This window comes from Taeniopygia guttata, chromosome 3 (assembly GCF_048771995.1).
Source record: "Taeniopygia guttata chromosome 3, bTaeGut7.mat, whole genome shotgun sequence".
Classification (NCBI taxonomy): domain Eukaryota; kingdom Metazoa; phylum Chordata; class Aves; order Passeriformes; family Estrildidae; genus Taeniopygia; species Taeniopygia guttata.
The window spans coordinates 5,562,547-5,575,323 of record NC_133027.1 but is presented as its reverse complement, the minus strand read 5'-3'; the positions used below and the strand labels follow the sequence as shown (position 1 = coordinate 5,575,323).

The following is a 12,777-nucleotide window of genomic DNA, read 5'->3' as shown; positions in this document are numbered from 1 at the left end:
AATAAAGAGGAAATTATGTTCTGAAGGCATGTTTATTTTTTTTCCTCAGCCTTTTCATGGCTTAAAAGTGATTCTTTCTCTTCGTGCTAAAGTAATGTGAAACAGCCTTTTCAAACTTATGTCCTTGGGAAATGAATGTTAATTAAAGAATGAACATTAAATAGGAGTTAGGAAATCAGGGCCTTTTTCAGACACAAATATCTGTTGTTCAGATTTTACATTTATGCTCCTTCATGGTGCTTTCTTTTCTCTCTCTGAGTAAATCTCCCTCCTTTTTGCTTTCTTTGGTTTTCCCAAGACAAAATCTGTCACATTCATGCTATTGATGCCTAGAGAGGCTACCAGGTACAGAGGCTAGACAAAGTTAAAGAATAAAGTAGATATTTATTAAAAGGCCTTCCAAGGATACATCTTGGGCAGCACAAGAGCCTGGCTGAGGCTCCACACAAGATGGACTCAAGATGCACAACAGTTTGTGAGTTTTTATAAGTCTTTGGTCCATTTACATATTTGGGTTAATTGTCCAATTACAGCTGTAGGTTATGAAGTCCCATCCTCCCAGATGGCTCTCCTCAATTTGCTGCTCTTTACACTTCTTGGGCCTGAAGCTGCAATGGTGTCCTTGGTTCTCAGGCTGGAATAGGATTGTCTTGTCTAAAACTGTAAAGAGAACTTACTAAGAATTTATATGAAGTTCAGAGTCACACACCAATACAGTACAGAATCTGAAAAATATAAAAGCTCAAACTTAGGGCTTTGCTATTACCTGTGCAATTTACCTTGTTTGGTTTTTTGTAAGCTCTGAGAATTGTAATTCCTACCAATGAGTAAGAAAATACAGTGAATCAAGACATACTTAGAAAAATGTGGACTTCCTTTCCTCATTTTTACATGAAAACGGGTATGTCTTGGACTGGGACTATTGTTTTCCATCTATTTTTTCCTTTCTGTTGGATTAGAAGATTCTTGGAAGAAAGTAGTTACAGATTTAGAATACTGTAACCATTTTGAAATGTCCTGGAAACACATTTCTTGATATAAGACAAAAAATTCATAGAACTGCCTATATTGAGTTGCATTCTGATTATACCTTATCCTCATTGACATTAAAGATTACAGGACAGGATGAGCCTTTCTCCAGTGTCATAATGTACACTGCATATATTGTGGTTAAAAAAGTATTAAAACTAAATGGTTTTGATTTTTTTTCCTACTGATAATTTGGATACATCTTGCAAGGTAACATCTGAGTGTCAAAATTCTGTAGGCAATATAATGTACCTCGAGCCAAGACACCTGTGTGGTCTTTCTGGCATTAAAACCCATTTAAATCGATAGTCATCTACATCTCTTGCATGTCTCATTCTTTAATCTGAGAGATCCTACATCATGTGCTTGAAGTCCCCATTGAGACTGAGAAGCTCCCACTTGGTTGGCATGTGCACTTGAGTACATGAGAATTAAAAAGTAAGAGGAAAGTCCAGTGTGAATAATTTCAGGTATAATAATTTAAATATTTTAAATATTTTAACATATAAAGTCTAATTACCATGGTATTTCCTAGCATGATTACATATCTCTACAGGGCTGTGAAAACTTCTAGAGCTAAGAGAGGATGTTGGTATTTTTGTATTTTGTATTTTTGATTGTATTTTTGTTTGAATGTGAATCATTTTTTTTTCTCCTTTTGTCTCCAACTCTAAATCTTCAGAGCAGTTCTGAGATGTGATTTTTTAAAGTATGTTTTTATCCTTCAATGCACCCCAGAGTGGAGCCTGGGCCCTGCTCTGCCCCTCCCTGCTCACAGGGACACCCAGGGCTGAGGGTCCCTCTCAGCTGTGCCTCCTCTGGAGGCTGAACAGCCCCAGCTCCCTCAGCCTTTCCTCGTCAGGGAGATGCTCCAGTCCCTTCATCATCTTTGCCACCCTCCACTGGACCCACTCCAGGAGCTCCATGTCTCTCTTGTCCTGAGGAGCCCAGAACTGGACACAGCAGCCCAGATGTGCCTCAGCAGGGCAGAGCAGAGGGGCAGGATCACCTTCCCGATCTGCTGGGATTGCTCTTCCTGATGCCCCCAGGACACCCCTGGCCTTGGCCTCAGGGCACACGGTGGCTCATGGACAGAGTGTTGTCCCCCAGAACCCCCAGGTCCTTCTGTGCAGAGCTGCTTTCCAGCAGGTCACTCCCAGCCCATACCAGTTCCAGGGGTTTTTCCTCCTTCCTGCATTTGCCTTCGTTGAATTTCAGACAGTTCTTTGCCCATCTCTCCAACCTGTCAAGGTCCCCTATATTCAGAGCACTAATGGTTGCCAGCTCTTCATAGCAATACTTCATTACCCTGAGGCTTCCTCTAAAAGCACTTTATCTCTGGGCTTGGAGTGGGAAATACGTGTCTTATTTTCCCTGTGTCAGACAGTGACGCCTGATTCCAATTTGCTGTCATATGGAAAGGAAGAGTATTTATTTAGTGTTCTGGTGAAACTAATATAGGGCAATGATTATTTTCCTGTGTGAGCAACGTAAGGATACATGATTTAAACAAATGGTGCTCTCAACAGCAATGGGAGAAAGGAACCTGTTTATATTAGATAGTCTCTCAGTCAACAGGGGTTTTTCTGCTTGCAGCTTTGGAAGCTGTGTAAGAATAATCCTGAGTGGTGGATTCTTTGGGGATTTGAAATCAAAGGACAGGAAACTGAGGGATAATATAAACCTCTGCTGGTTTGCATGCCGCAGTAATATTAGAGAAAGGAAAGAAATAGAAATAATTGATGGATAGGAAATAAATCTGAGTTAATAAACTAAATATTCAGAAATAATATTAACTTCAGTTCTTAAGAACAGTAAATTCTAATTTATTTTTTTCTTTGCTAAAGGAAATATGGATGCATTTTTTGATAAACAGCTTGCAAGTTTTTATTTTTTAAAAGTAACATTCAGTAGCATAAAGGCATTCAATGACGTAACTTAGATGGAAATAGTAGTTATTGTTGAAATTCTCCACTTGGAATATCTATAGTGATACTGCTGTGAAAAAGAAGCAGCCCCTTGGGAAAATTTTAGACCAAATCTTTTTAGTTTTATTTTAACTTGGACCAGATGACATTGAAAGGTCCCTTCCAGCTCCAACTATTCAATGATTCTACAGTAATTTCCTCCAAAATGTCATTGTTTATATAATTTAGATACTGGAAAAAATAATGCCAGTGATTTACAATGAAATGGCACCATTCACCTCAGCATTTAGAATATCCTGACAAACCTAGAACAGGGACAGTCAATAACAGAGGACATCTGCACTCATCTTCAGAAGGAGAAATCTGTTTGCAGAGTTTGGAGGTCTTTTGGCTGTGAGAATTTTTCAGTTTCAGGTTGGCTAATGAATCTTTCATATCTATAAAGTTCACACTTGACAAAGCTTTTTTCACAGTCTCTTGCTCATTCTAAAGAACACTACTCCATCATTTCCACTTGAATGATATTTTTCAAGCTTTTTTTTTTTCCTCCCTTGTAGTAATAATAGATGCAGTAGAAGTTTCCAAGTTTGTTTTCTTGCCTGCTGTTACCACCAGCAGTGGGAGAGAACATCAGCTGTGGCCATCCCCAGTGACACACCAAATCCTGAATTAACATCTATGTAGCCAGTGAATAATTTGACCACATTAAAACTGAGTTCAGTGAGTCTGAATACTTTTCTGTACCTAGAGACTTTATGGTTTTAACGTTGTTGGTATAAATTCACTTAGTTGGGTCAGTGTTACCTGCTATAAAAGTCAGGTGTGCAATAGGGTTTCTTTTGTTTCCTGGAGAGTAGAAGAATTACAGCTATAAAATATTGGTCCAAAATGTTGATTTTGTAATTTGAAATGAAAGAAGGAAAAATAAAAAAAAGTTATGCCTGAAGCTAATTTGAAATATAGTTATTGTTCATAAATGCGTTAAAATCTTTTCCCTGTGTGACAGAAAATGGAAAAAAGCACTCTAATTTAAGAAGTTAAGCTTAAATTATTTATAAAGAAGAGATTTTAAAAAAATACTTTGATTCAAGTTCATCTTTTGCTAGATAGAGGTATTAATTTCACTATTTACTTGGATTTTTTTTCCTTAATAATCAAATATAATTTTAAAGGAACCATTCTGTCTCCAATAGGTGACAGAGCCCAGGAATATAGTTCATTTTCCTGTTGGCCCACTCCATTACACAGGCTGATTCCATGTGTTTTCTAAGGGCTCTTACATATTTCTGATAGTTTTCTTCTTTTTCTTTGGTATTTTTAGAAAGATCTTGTTTGTAACATGAAGAACATCCACTCAAACAAGCTGTCCGTGTTTTTCCTTTGCTGTTTTTGCTCCCTCTGAGTGTGTAGCTTCTTTTGTTGTATTTTTTCTTCTCTCATTGTACTGAATATGTTGCTAAAAACCATGAAGAACAAACCAAGTAAAACCCTCTGACCTTCTCCATGTGAGTCAAATGAAGAGAGATGCTAAATTGATATTAAATGTTCAATGTAACAGATGGGAATATTCAGAAAATATATTCATCAGTGATCTGGGGGGCTCTTGGACAGCAGTGGTGTGTTAAAAACCCTGTAGGCTGAGGTGTGGGGCTATTTTTTGGAGCTCTTGGGACTGGCTTTCACCCAATTTCAGTCTGAAGGCAGCTGAAGGAAGGACTGTTCTTTCCTGTGACTGGAACAATCTGTCTTCTTAATTTTATAGCAGCTGCTTGTTGCCCCTGACATTGAAACCATTGAGAATTGAACCTGTAGATGTGTTCTTTATGCTTTTGGAAGAAAGGAGTCCTTGGGTAACATCCTTATTGCCAAAGATGCTTTTGGGGTAATTCTTCTCCAGCTATGAGGAACTGGCTGCAGACTTCAGCTCTCTGGGCCACCTGAAGTGGAAGTGAGGTGAAGCAGGATCTTTCTTCAGGGACTTGAGAGTACAGTTTCTATAAAGGGACAAAAATAGTAAATTTTGTCCTTGAAACTGAGATCTCGGTAGGTGGCAGGGGCTGTGGGGTATCAACTTGTGTTTTCTTATTCTCATGTATAGACTGAGGTTCACTGTATGTCCAACATAAGATAAAGCTCTTATCAGTTCTGTACAGCTCCCTGAAAGGAGGTTGAAATAAGGTGGGGATTGGTCTCTTCTCCCAGGTAACAAGTGATAGGACAAGAGGATATGGCCTCAAGTTGTGCCAAAGAAGGTTTGGGTTGGATATCAGGAAGAATTTCTTCAGTAAAAGGGTGGTCAAACATTGGAACAGACTATACAGGGAAGTGGTGAAGTCGCCGTCCCTGCAGGGATTTAGCAGATGTGTGGATGTGGCACTTGGGGACATGGCTTAGTAGTGGCCTTGCAGTGCTGGGGGAATGGTTGGACTCCATCATCCTAAAGGTATTTTCCAACATGAACGATTCTATGTTTTCATGATTCTCTAAAGCCTCAAAATGTGGCACAGAGTTTCATCTTCTAGAGGTCACTTATAATCAACTGGTATTACATTAAATGGTCTTCAGTAAAAAAAAATACTTACATTTAAAATGAAGTACCTATTAAAAAGAAATTGTATTGTCTTTTAATCTGCACATGGGGATTTTTTGTTTTAAACAGCTTGTGATGATTCAGTCATGCTGGTGGACCCTTGTGCAGTCAGTGATTCTGAATCATTACCAGTGAGAGTCCTCTAATGGGCTCCATAATGTAATTATCTCCTCAGGATGTGCTAAGTGCATAAAGCACATCCCTGTGCTGACTTTTGGAAACAAATTCATTGTTTTCCCTCTCTGTGTGATAGAATAAGAAGCTCAGATGTCACCATTAGTAGTGTGTGAAATATTACATGGAAAGATTGAAGTGAAAACTTGTGTTTACCCTTTCTATTTAGTTGCCTTCATAAAAGTATCAGGATATACTGTTTGGAAGGTATTTACAGAACTGTATCTTAATTCAGAATATTATTAGGTAATTTTATAGAAGTGTGGTTTTTACCTAGAAAAGGTGAGAAAACAGGACATTTTAATGTATGTTTAATAACACAACAACCTTCCTGCCTCTGAAAAGAAATTCACCCAGGTGAATTTTCTTGTATAATGAAAACAAAACCATAGCTCCTGCAGCATTATTCTTGGCTCCCAGCAGTTCCAAGGCATGCAAACATCACCATTCCAGCTCCGTCCTGCAGTTTAACTGGAAGGATTATGTCACAACACGGTATGTTTGTTTTCCAGCTTTTTGTCTGTTTGTCCATCGAGACGGTGTTGTAGAAGAAGTATCGGTGATTGTTGACTTTGGAGGTAGTGGAAGAAAAAATAATTCTGGAAGAAAGAAAAAAAGCAGACAGTCCCATTGAAGTAACTGTGCTTCTGTCACAGGAGAATGAATACTCCTTTCAACAAATCTATAATTTGCAGAAGTTGCAAAAAGAAAATAGCCGTAAGGTGACTGTTAACATACTTCAGTTCATCCTGCCAAGAAAGTTAACTTCATAAAGTCATTAAACCCATGATTACATTTTAAAATATTATTCCCCAGATATTTCTTCTTAGGTTTTAAAATACAGTTACTGTATATACTACCTTCTTTGTAATGGGAAAAATTGTAAAATACACTTATTTTTCATAAACTCCTAATTATTAACAGAGCTATTTGCGCTCCTATAGTTAAAATCATTTCAACACTTCCGTTATTTAAACTTCACTTTTAGGGGTTCATAATTCTGCTGTAATAAAAAGTATATTCAGACTCTGAGGTCTCAGACATTGTTTGCTAGTATTAGGGAATTTAGTCTGTTTTTCTTTAAAAAGCTGAGTAATTTGGATTGTTTGCTGTTCTTCAATATCATCCCAAACAAAATATTTTGTAACATGGTCTTAATAATTTCAAAATGAAAAAAATTAAGAGAAGAGAAGTAAGTATGTTGGAACTGCTGCAGCCCCAAATTCTGACTGGCACTGAGGCTTGGAGAAGGGAGATGGTGGGAAATTCTTGCCATAACTGCTCTGTTGCCATGTGGTAACCTCATGTAGGAACAGTTCCTGCAGCATTTCTATCCCAGCCCTCATCTGGAGTCATGGGCAGTGCTGCTCCTTGAGTGAAACCCCTCTGTGCTCCCACTCCTGATTCCAGAGGGCTGGGAATGGCTTTTCTGGAATGACAAATGCTCGGGTGCTCAGAGATGGATTGGTCCTTTGGCACGGCTTCCTGAAATCCCCCTTCATCACGTAATGACCCAACAGGGCCTTCAGCTCCAGAAATTCAGGAATCGGGGCTTATTGCATATTAATGGCAACTCTGGGGCAGTCAAATAAGACAGTTTGTTATAATACTAATTATAGCAAAGCACTCACGTTGTGGTTTGAATGAGTCAATTATGTGTGTGCTAAACTATAAATACATCTTCCCCCAGCCTCTGCTGTGTGGGGTGTAATTTTTATTTAATTGCTTGGATACATATTTACCTGAGCATACCCTGGTTTCCCAGGTAAATACGTGTACCAATGCATAACTCATTATGGTCTGTTTGAATAAATAATCCATATTTTATAACTGTACAGGAAGTAATTATTTTCGTACTTTGCTTTCTTAAAGCCAAAGAAATTAAATGCTGTGTGTCCATTCCTTAAAATAAAATAGATGCAGAAGTCGAGGCAATAAGAGAACGAGAATAAAGTTTTCATTGTTTTGATAGAAACTGAGAATATTATTCCAGATTTTGATCTTGTGTTTAGCCCAGAATAACTCCATTAAAGTAAACAGTGTTATTCAGGATTTACTTAGATGCAAATGGGACATGAATTTGGCATTTGCTCCTTACTCTCCCTTCCTTCATCACAAGGCTCCTGCAAGCAGCTCACACACAACTTCTGCTATAAATGTCATTGTCACATGTTTATAATTTGGAAAAAAATAAGGTATTTCAGCTGCATATGGAAATTAACATACCTGAACTTTATGTCTTAGAGAGTCATGGACTGGTTTGGATTGGAAGGGGCCAAGAGATCATCCTTGTGCATGTTTGGGAACTAGGGCATTCTTTCCTTTTGGATTTTTCTGCCATTGTTTTACATGATATTTGGGAAAGCTGTGTTGTGTTATCACCATGCTAAGGTCAGGTTTTCTAACACTTTTAAGCTCAGTGGGGCCAAAGTCAGCCTTGGCATAAATCCATTAGCTGCAATAGATTTACACCAGAGAGGAATATTGGCTCATTCTTGGTAATTTTTTTTTTTTTATCCAACTCTTTATATTTTATGTTAGAAACATAAGTATCTTGCGTGCCCTCAAACTAATCAGAATAAGAAACAGTTTTACTTATGCCAAAAAAATAGAGCTATCGTTTTTCACATTCTTACATTTTTCAAGTAAGATTATGTTACTGTGACTTCTGTATTCCTGAAATCTCTCTGGTCTCAGTGACTGCGAGGGCCAGGAGATGGTTCCAAGGGGAAAATCTGAACCTCTTCACGCAGTATTTTTTGTGTTGTGTGTACCAGATACAGTTAATGTTTTGTGTGCATGTGATTAGCATGGAAAAAAATTAATGCAGTCCAGTATTATGATTTATGGACTGAATCTTTTGCCGACTGAACACTTGCCAAAATGAAAAATCCCCCCCCCCACCACCTTTTCCTCTTCTTTGGATATTGGAAACAGCTACTGTTTTTGTTGATCTTTTTAACTTCTGAATAGGCCTATTTCAAGTTATAGCAGCATGGGAGCTCAGATTAATAATATACTTATTCAGCCAGTGATACTGAGTGAAACCATTGCTAGTGTAAGTATGAAGGATAGGATTTCTTTAAATTATTTTCAGGTGCATTCATGCATTTCTAAAGAAGAATATAGAGCTATTTGAACATAAATTAAATTGCTGTGTATTGATCATGTTACAGGTGTGTATGAATTTTAATATCAAGAATTTTTGAAGGTATCTCTTCTTTTGATGACTTTTGCGCTGTGTTCACTGTCAGTTTTCCATCAGAGGGTTAACAAGGCTAAAGGCAAAAAACCTTGCAATTAAATCTGGCTTTTTGGATTATGTTTTTTAATTCAGAAGATGAAGTGTGAAGCATCCCTTCTATCTCAGTCAATACAGCATTATGTTTTATACTGAAACTGCTTGTCCACAGAGGTGGTGGATTCCCCATCCCTGGAAAGAATCAAGGTCAGACTGGATGGGGCTCTGAGCAACCTGGTCTAGTTGAAGGTCCCTGCTTATTACAGGGGGTTGGACTAGATGACCTTTAAAAATTCCTTCCAGCCCATTCTGTGATTCCATGATGGTGATGGGATTTGCTCCTTTCACCTCACAAGTCAGAGCCTAAGGCTCGTGAGGTGCAAGGAGCAAATCCCACTGACTCCTTTTGCACTTTTGGGTTGAACCTCCTTAGCCCAGTACTTTGATAAGCATCAGCTGTGCAGATAACCCAGGTTACAGGTTTCTAATCCTGTTCTAGTTTTGTGTAAAAACCCCACTTTCCTGCACCTACTGAAAGCTGATGTACTTAGTCCTTTACAAAGAGATTTTTTTTTGCTCTTTATGCACAATTTGAGGTGTTTGGGGCCTTTGTAGGCTCTGTCATAATGCATGTGAGGACAGATCATTGCTTCACACTCCTTTGGCCACCCCTTATCAATTTTTGTGTCATTCCTTACTCAGTCCCATCTTTATTACTTTCACAGCTGAATGGCCTGTTCTGTTCAATAAGGTTTTGCAATTCCTTCATTAATAGAGTCGGTATTGCCTATCAATTCATTTTCTTTCTCCCATATGAAATAAGAGCATTCCTAAAAAAGTTCTTCATGTGAGTCTGGTTTGTACTAATGCTAAGTCAAGTAGGAGTAGAGTTTCTTTCAAAAAATACTTAGGTAAGCTGTTTAAAATTAATTTTTGTTATTCTAAAAAATTGGGAGAGCGATCAGCCGCCTTTCCACATTGCAGATAAAGTGCTATGGCAAGAATTTGGCATTTTTACATTGCCTGAGAGAATTATATGTTCATTTTCTGTGCTAAGAGAAGGAAAAAAATGGCAGCAGGACTTTTTAAAAGCAATCATTTTAAATATAAACAAAAAAGCTTTTTCTTGAGATTTGTCAAAGGTCTTCCAGGCTTTACATAAAATTGTTATTCACTTCTTGGCAAACAAGACTCGAGTGAGTGACACCTTTGAGAGTCCCAGCTTGTGTTTTAGTGCACAGCTTGTATTTTGCTATGGACAACCATGCAAAATGTTATCTGAATTTATTTAAAACAAACCCCAGCGAACAAAGTTTTTAACACTAAAAAGGCCATCCTAATTTATTCATTTATTTTAGTTGCAGCAAGCAGCTGAAGTTTCTCAGATGAGAGGAGCTCGAGTCATCTCTGCTGAAGATCTCCTGTTCTTAATGCGCAAAGATAAGGTACAGTAATTAGAAATTTCTTATTTTATGTAGTCAGCTGCTTTTGTGTTTTCAAGTGCTTTCTTAACCTATGTAAAGGAATCCAACATCGTGAATACCTTTATTTTAAAAGTATAGCTGCTCTGCAATTGTATGTGATCAAGCCTGTTATAATCATTCTGTAATATCTGAAATAATAATTGTTTATTTCCTGTAGCTTCAATTATCAATTGATTTTTTTCCCCCATAAAGCTTTATGGTAGATAATGTACCTTAGACCTCAAAACAATTTCTTAATAAGATATAAATATTGATCCCTATACTTTATGTCCCTTTAATTAAAAATCAATCATTATGATTTCCCCCTGATTATGAAGGGTGTCAGTGTGACATTTGACAATGTTACCATTATAGTTTTGTTATTTAGACTGTCTATAAATCCTCTTTAATTTATGTTGCAATATTTTTCCTGTGTTTTATCCCACTAAAATCTCCAAATTTAGGTATGGACTTGCTCTCTCTGGATAGTAGTAGAGCAGGTAAAGGGAAAAAAAAATCCTCTCCTCAAATTTAATAATTATTTTTCAATTGTCAACTGTTTTTAATTACATTATATATTCTTCCTTTTTGTCTTTTTCTTCCTTAGTTTTCCTCTCTCTCTCACCTCTTTCTCTCCTTAGTTTTCCTTTCCTCGTTTGACAGGTGAAACCTAATGACCAACACTATTTCAAAATTAAACCCAACTAAAACATTAATATAAATTGCAATTTCTTTATCTGATAAAAGCTGTAAGGCGGTTCTGAAAACAACAGTTGATATGGAGACAAAGTTCATGGAAATATGCATTTCTAGCCTAGAGTTTCCAAAGTAATCAAACATTTTAGAGTTCCATAAAGAAGCACGATATATAAATTTGTCCCTTCTGAAAGTCAAACTCATTTCTGTCTCACAACAAAGTAACAAGGAGCTCAAAATAAATAATATTTAATATGGATTTACTATTGTCCTGAGGTACTTTCTATGTATGGATTTTCTGCATAATTTAAAATGACAAATATTTTAAAGGTTATATTTACTGAATGATGTGCTACACATTTGTATGTTTGTATGTTACAAAGTTTATTAAATAAAAAATAACTAAATGTATTTTTTTCTTATAGAAGAAGCTTCGAAGGCTACTTAAATACATGTTTTTTCGAGACTACAAATCTAAAATTGTCAAAGGAATAGAAGAAGATGACCTCCTTGAAGGTAGAAAAAAAATAAATTACTTAATTTGGGAGAGGCTTGATGTCTTATAAAAGTGCTGAACAGCTTAATGCAAAGTATTAATATCTTGCTTGATAGTTAGAAAAACAAAATTAGTCTCTTTAGAAGAATTTTGCTGAAAATCTCTGCTGTTCCATTTGAAATATATAAGCATTTGCATCTACCATCCAGATGAAGAGTAAGACTTTAATGTCAGAGCTCTGTTGAAGTAAGAAGCTGGTGCTGATTAAAGGGCTTATTGATTTCAGCATCTGTATTTTAAATGTACCACCTGCAATTGAATGGACATTTGTTAAATTATTATCAAAAGGTTTTGATATTGATATTTTTGACATGCTTTAAAAAAAAAACCCTTATAAACTGAAGCTGCTGAACACTAATAGATGATGTGGGTGGTTTTTTTCAGTGTGGTTTAACATTTTATACTTTAAATCTCTAGTTTAAATAATGGGAAACACTTTTGTTTCTGCATTCCATGAGGAAGCCACAGTTTTTATAACCAATGTATTTAAAGGAAAAGCGCTTTGAATTAAAAATATATTAATTTTTGCCATATAGTTTCCTGGTTTAAAGTTTTGTTGATTTATATTGATGTTAGAACTAACATTTCCGTTGTAAAAAGTAAAGTTAAAACTTATCATGGCAAATCTAAACCTTACCATACTGTTACAACATCTAGCAATGTCCATACACAACTTTTTGTATTAAACTTACTTCCTTTCTCAGAGCCTTTTATTATTTTTTTCCCGTACAATGAATTCCTTGTGTTTGGTTCCTCTGAGCATCCACATTGATGATAGGTAAACATTGTACTTCTTGCTTTGACTTCATCAAGCTGTGAAGAAGTTTTTGTCAGCTCATTTAAGATTTAATTTGCCTGTGGCATTTTATTTTCATGTTTCGTGTGTGCAAGCAATCTGGCAGTACGGCTTCTTACCTGGCAGCTTTGGGGTTTTAATACTTTAGCTTGTGCCACTACTTAAAGCAAATAAACAATTCCCTTAAGCCTTTTAGATGTTCATGAAAAGATTCTAAATGGAGTTTATCCTGGAATTAAAGAATGCCTTTTGTAGTAGGCTTTGATAATTAGAGCCATTAATTTTCTTTTGTGAATTTAGTGCC

General features: G+C 36.6%; 1 protein-coding gene across 6 annotated transcripts in view; it reads left to right on the top strand.

Moving 5' to 3' along the window:
- The window catches only part of SUPT3H (SPT3 homolog, SAGA and STAGA complex component), a 254,259-nt gene that overhangs the window by 158,435 nt on the left and 83,047 nt on the right, over nt 1–12,777 (top strand). For all 6 annotated transcript variants that reach the window (XM_072926286.1, XM_072926289.1, XM_030269924.4 and 3 more), the window contains 2 exons: nt 10,321–10,407; nt 11,547–11,637. In XM_072926286.1, the coding sequence (XP_072782387.1) occupies nt 10,321–10,407; nt 11,547–11,637 (178 nt within the window). The remainder of the gene's footprint in view (nt 1–10,320; nt 10,408–11,546; nt 11,638–12,777) is intronic.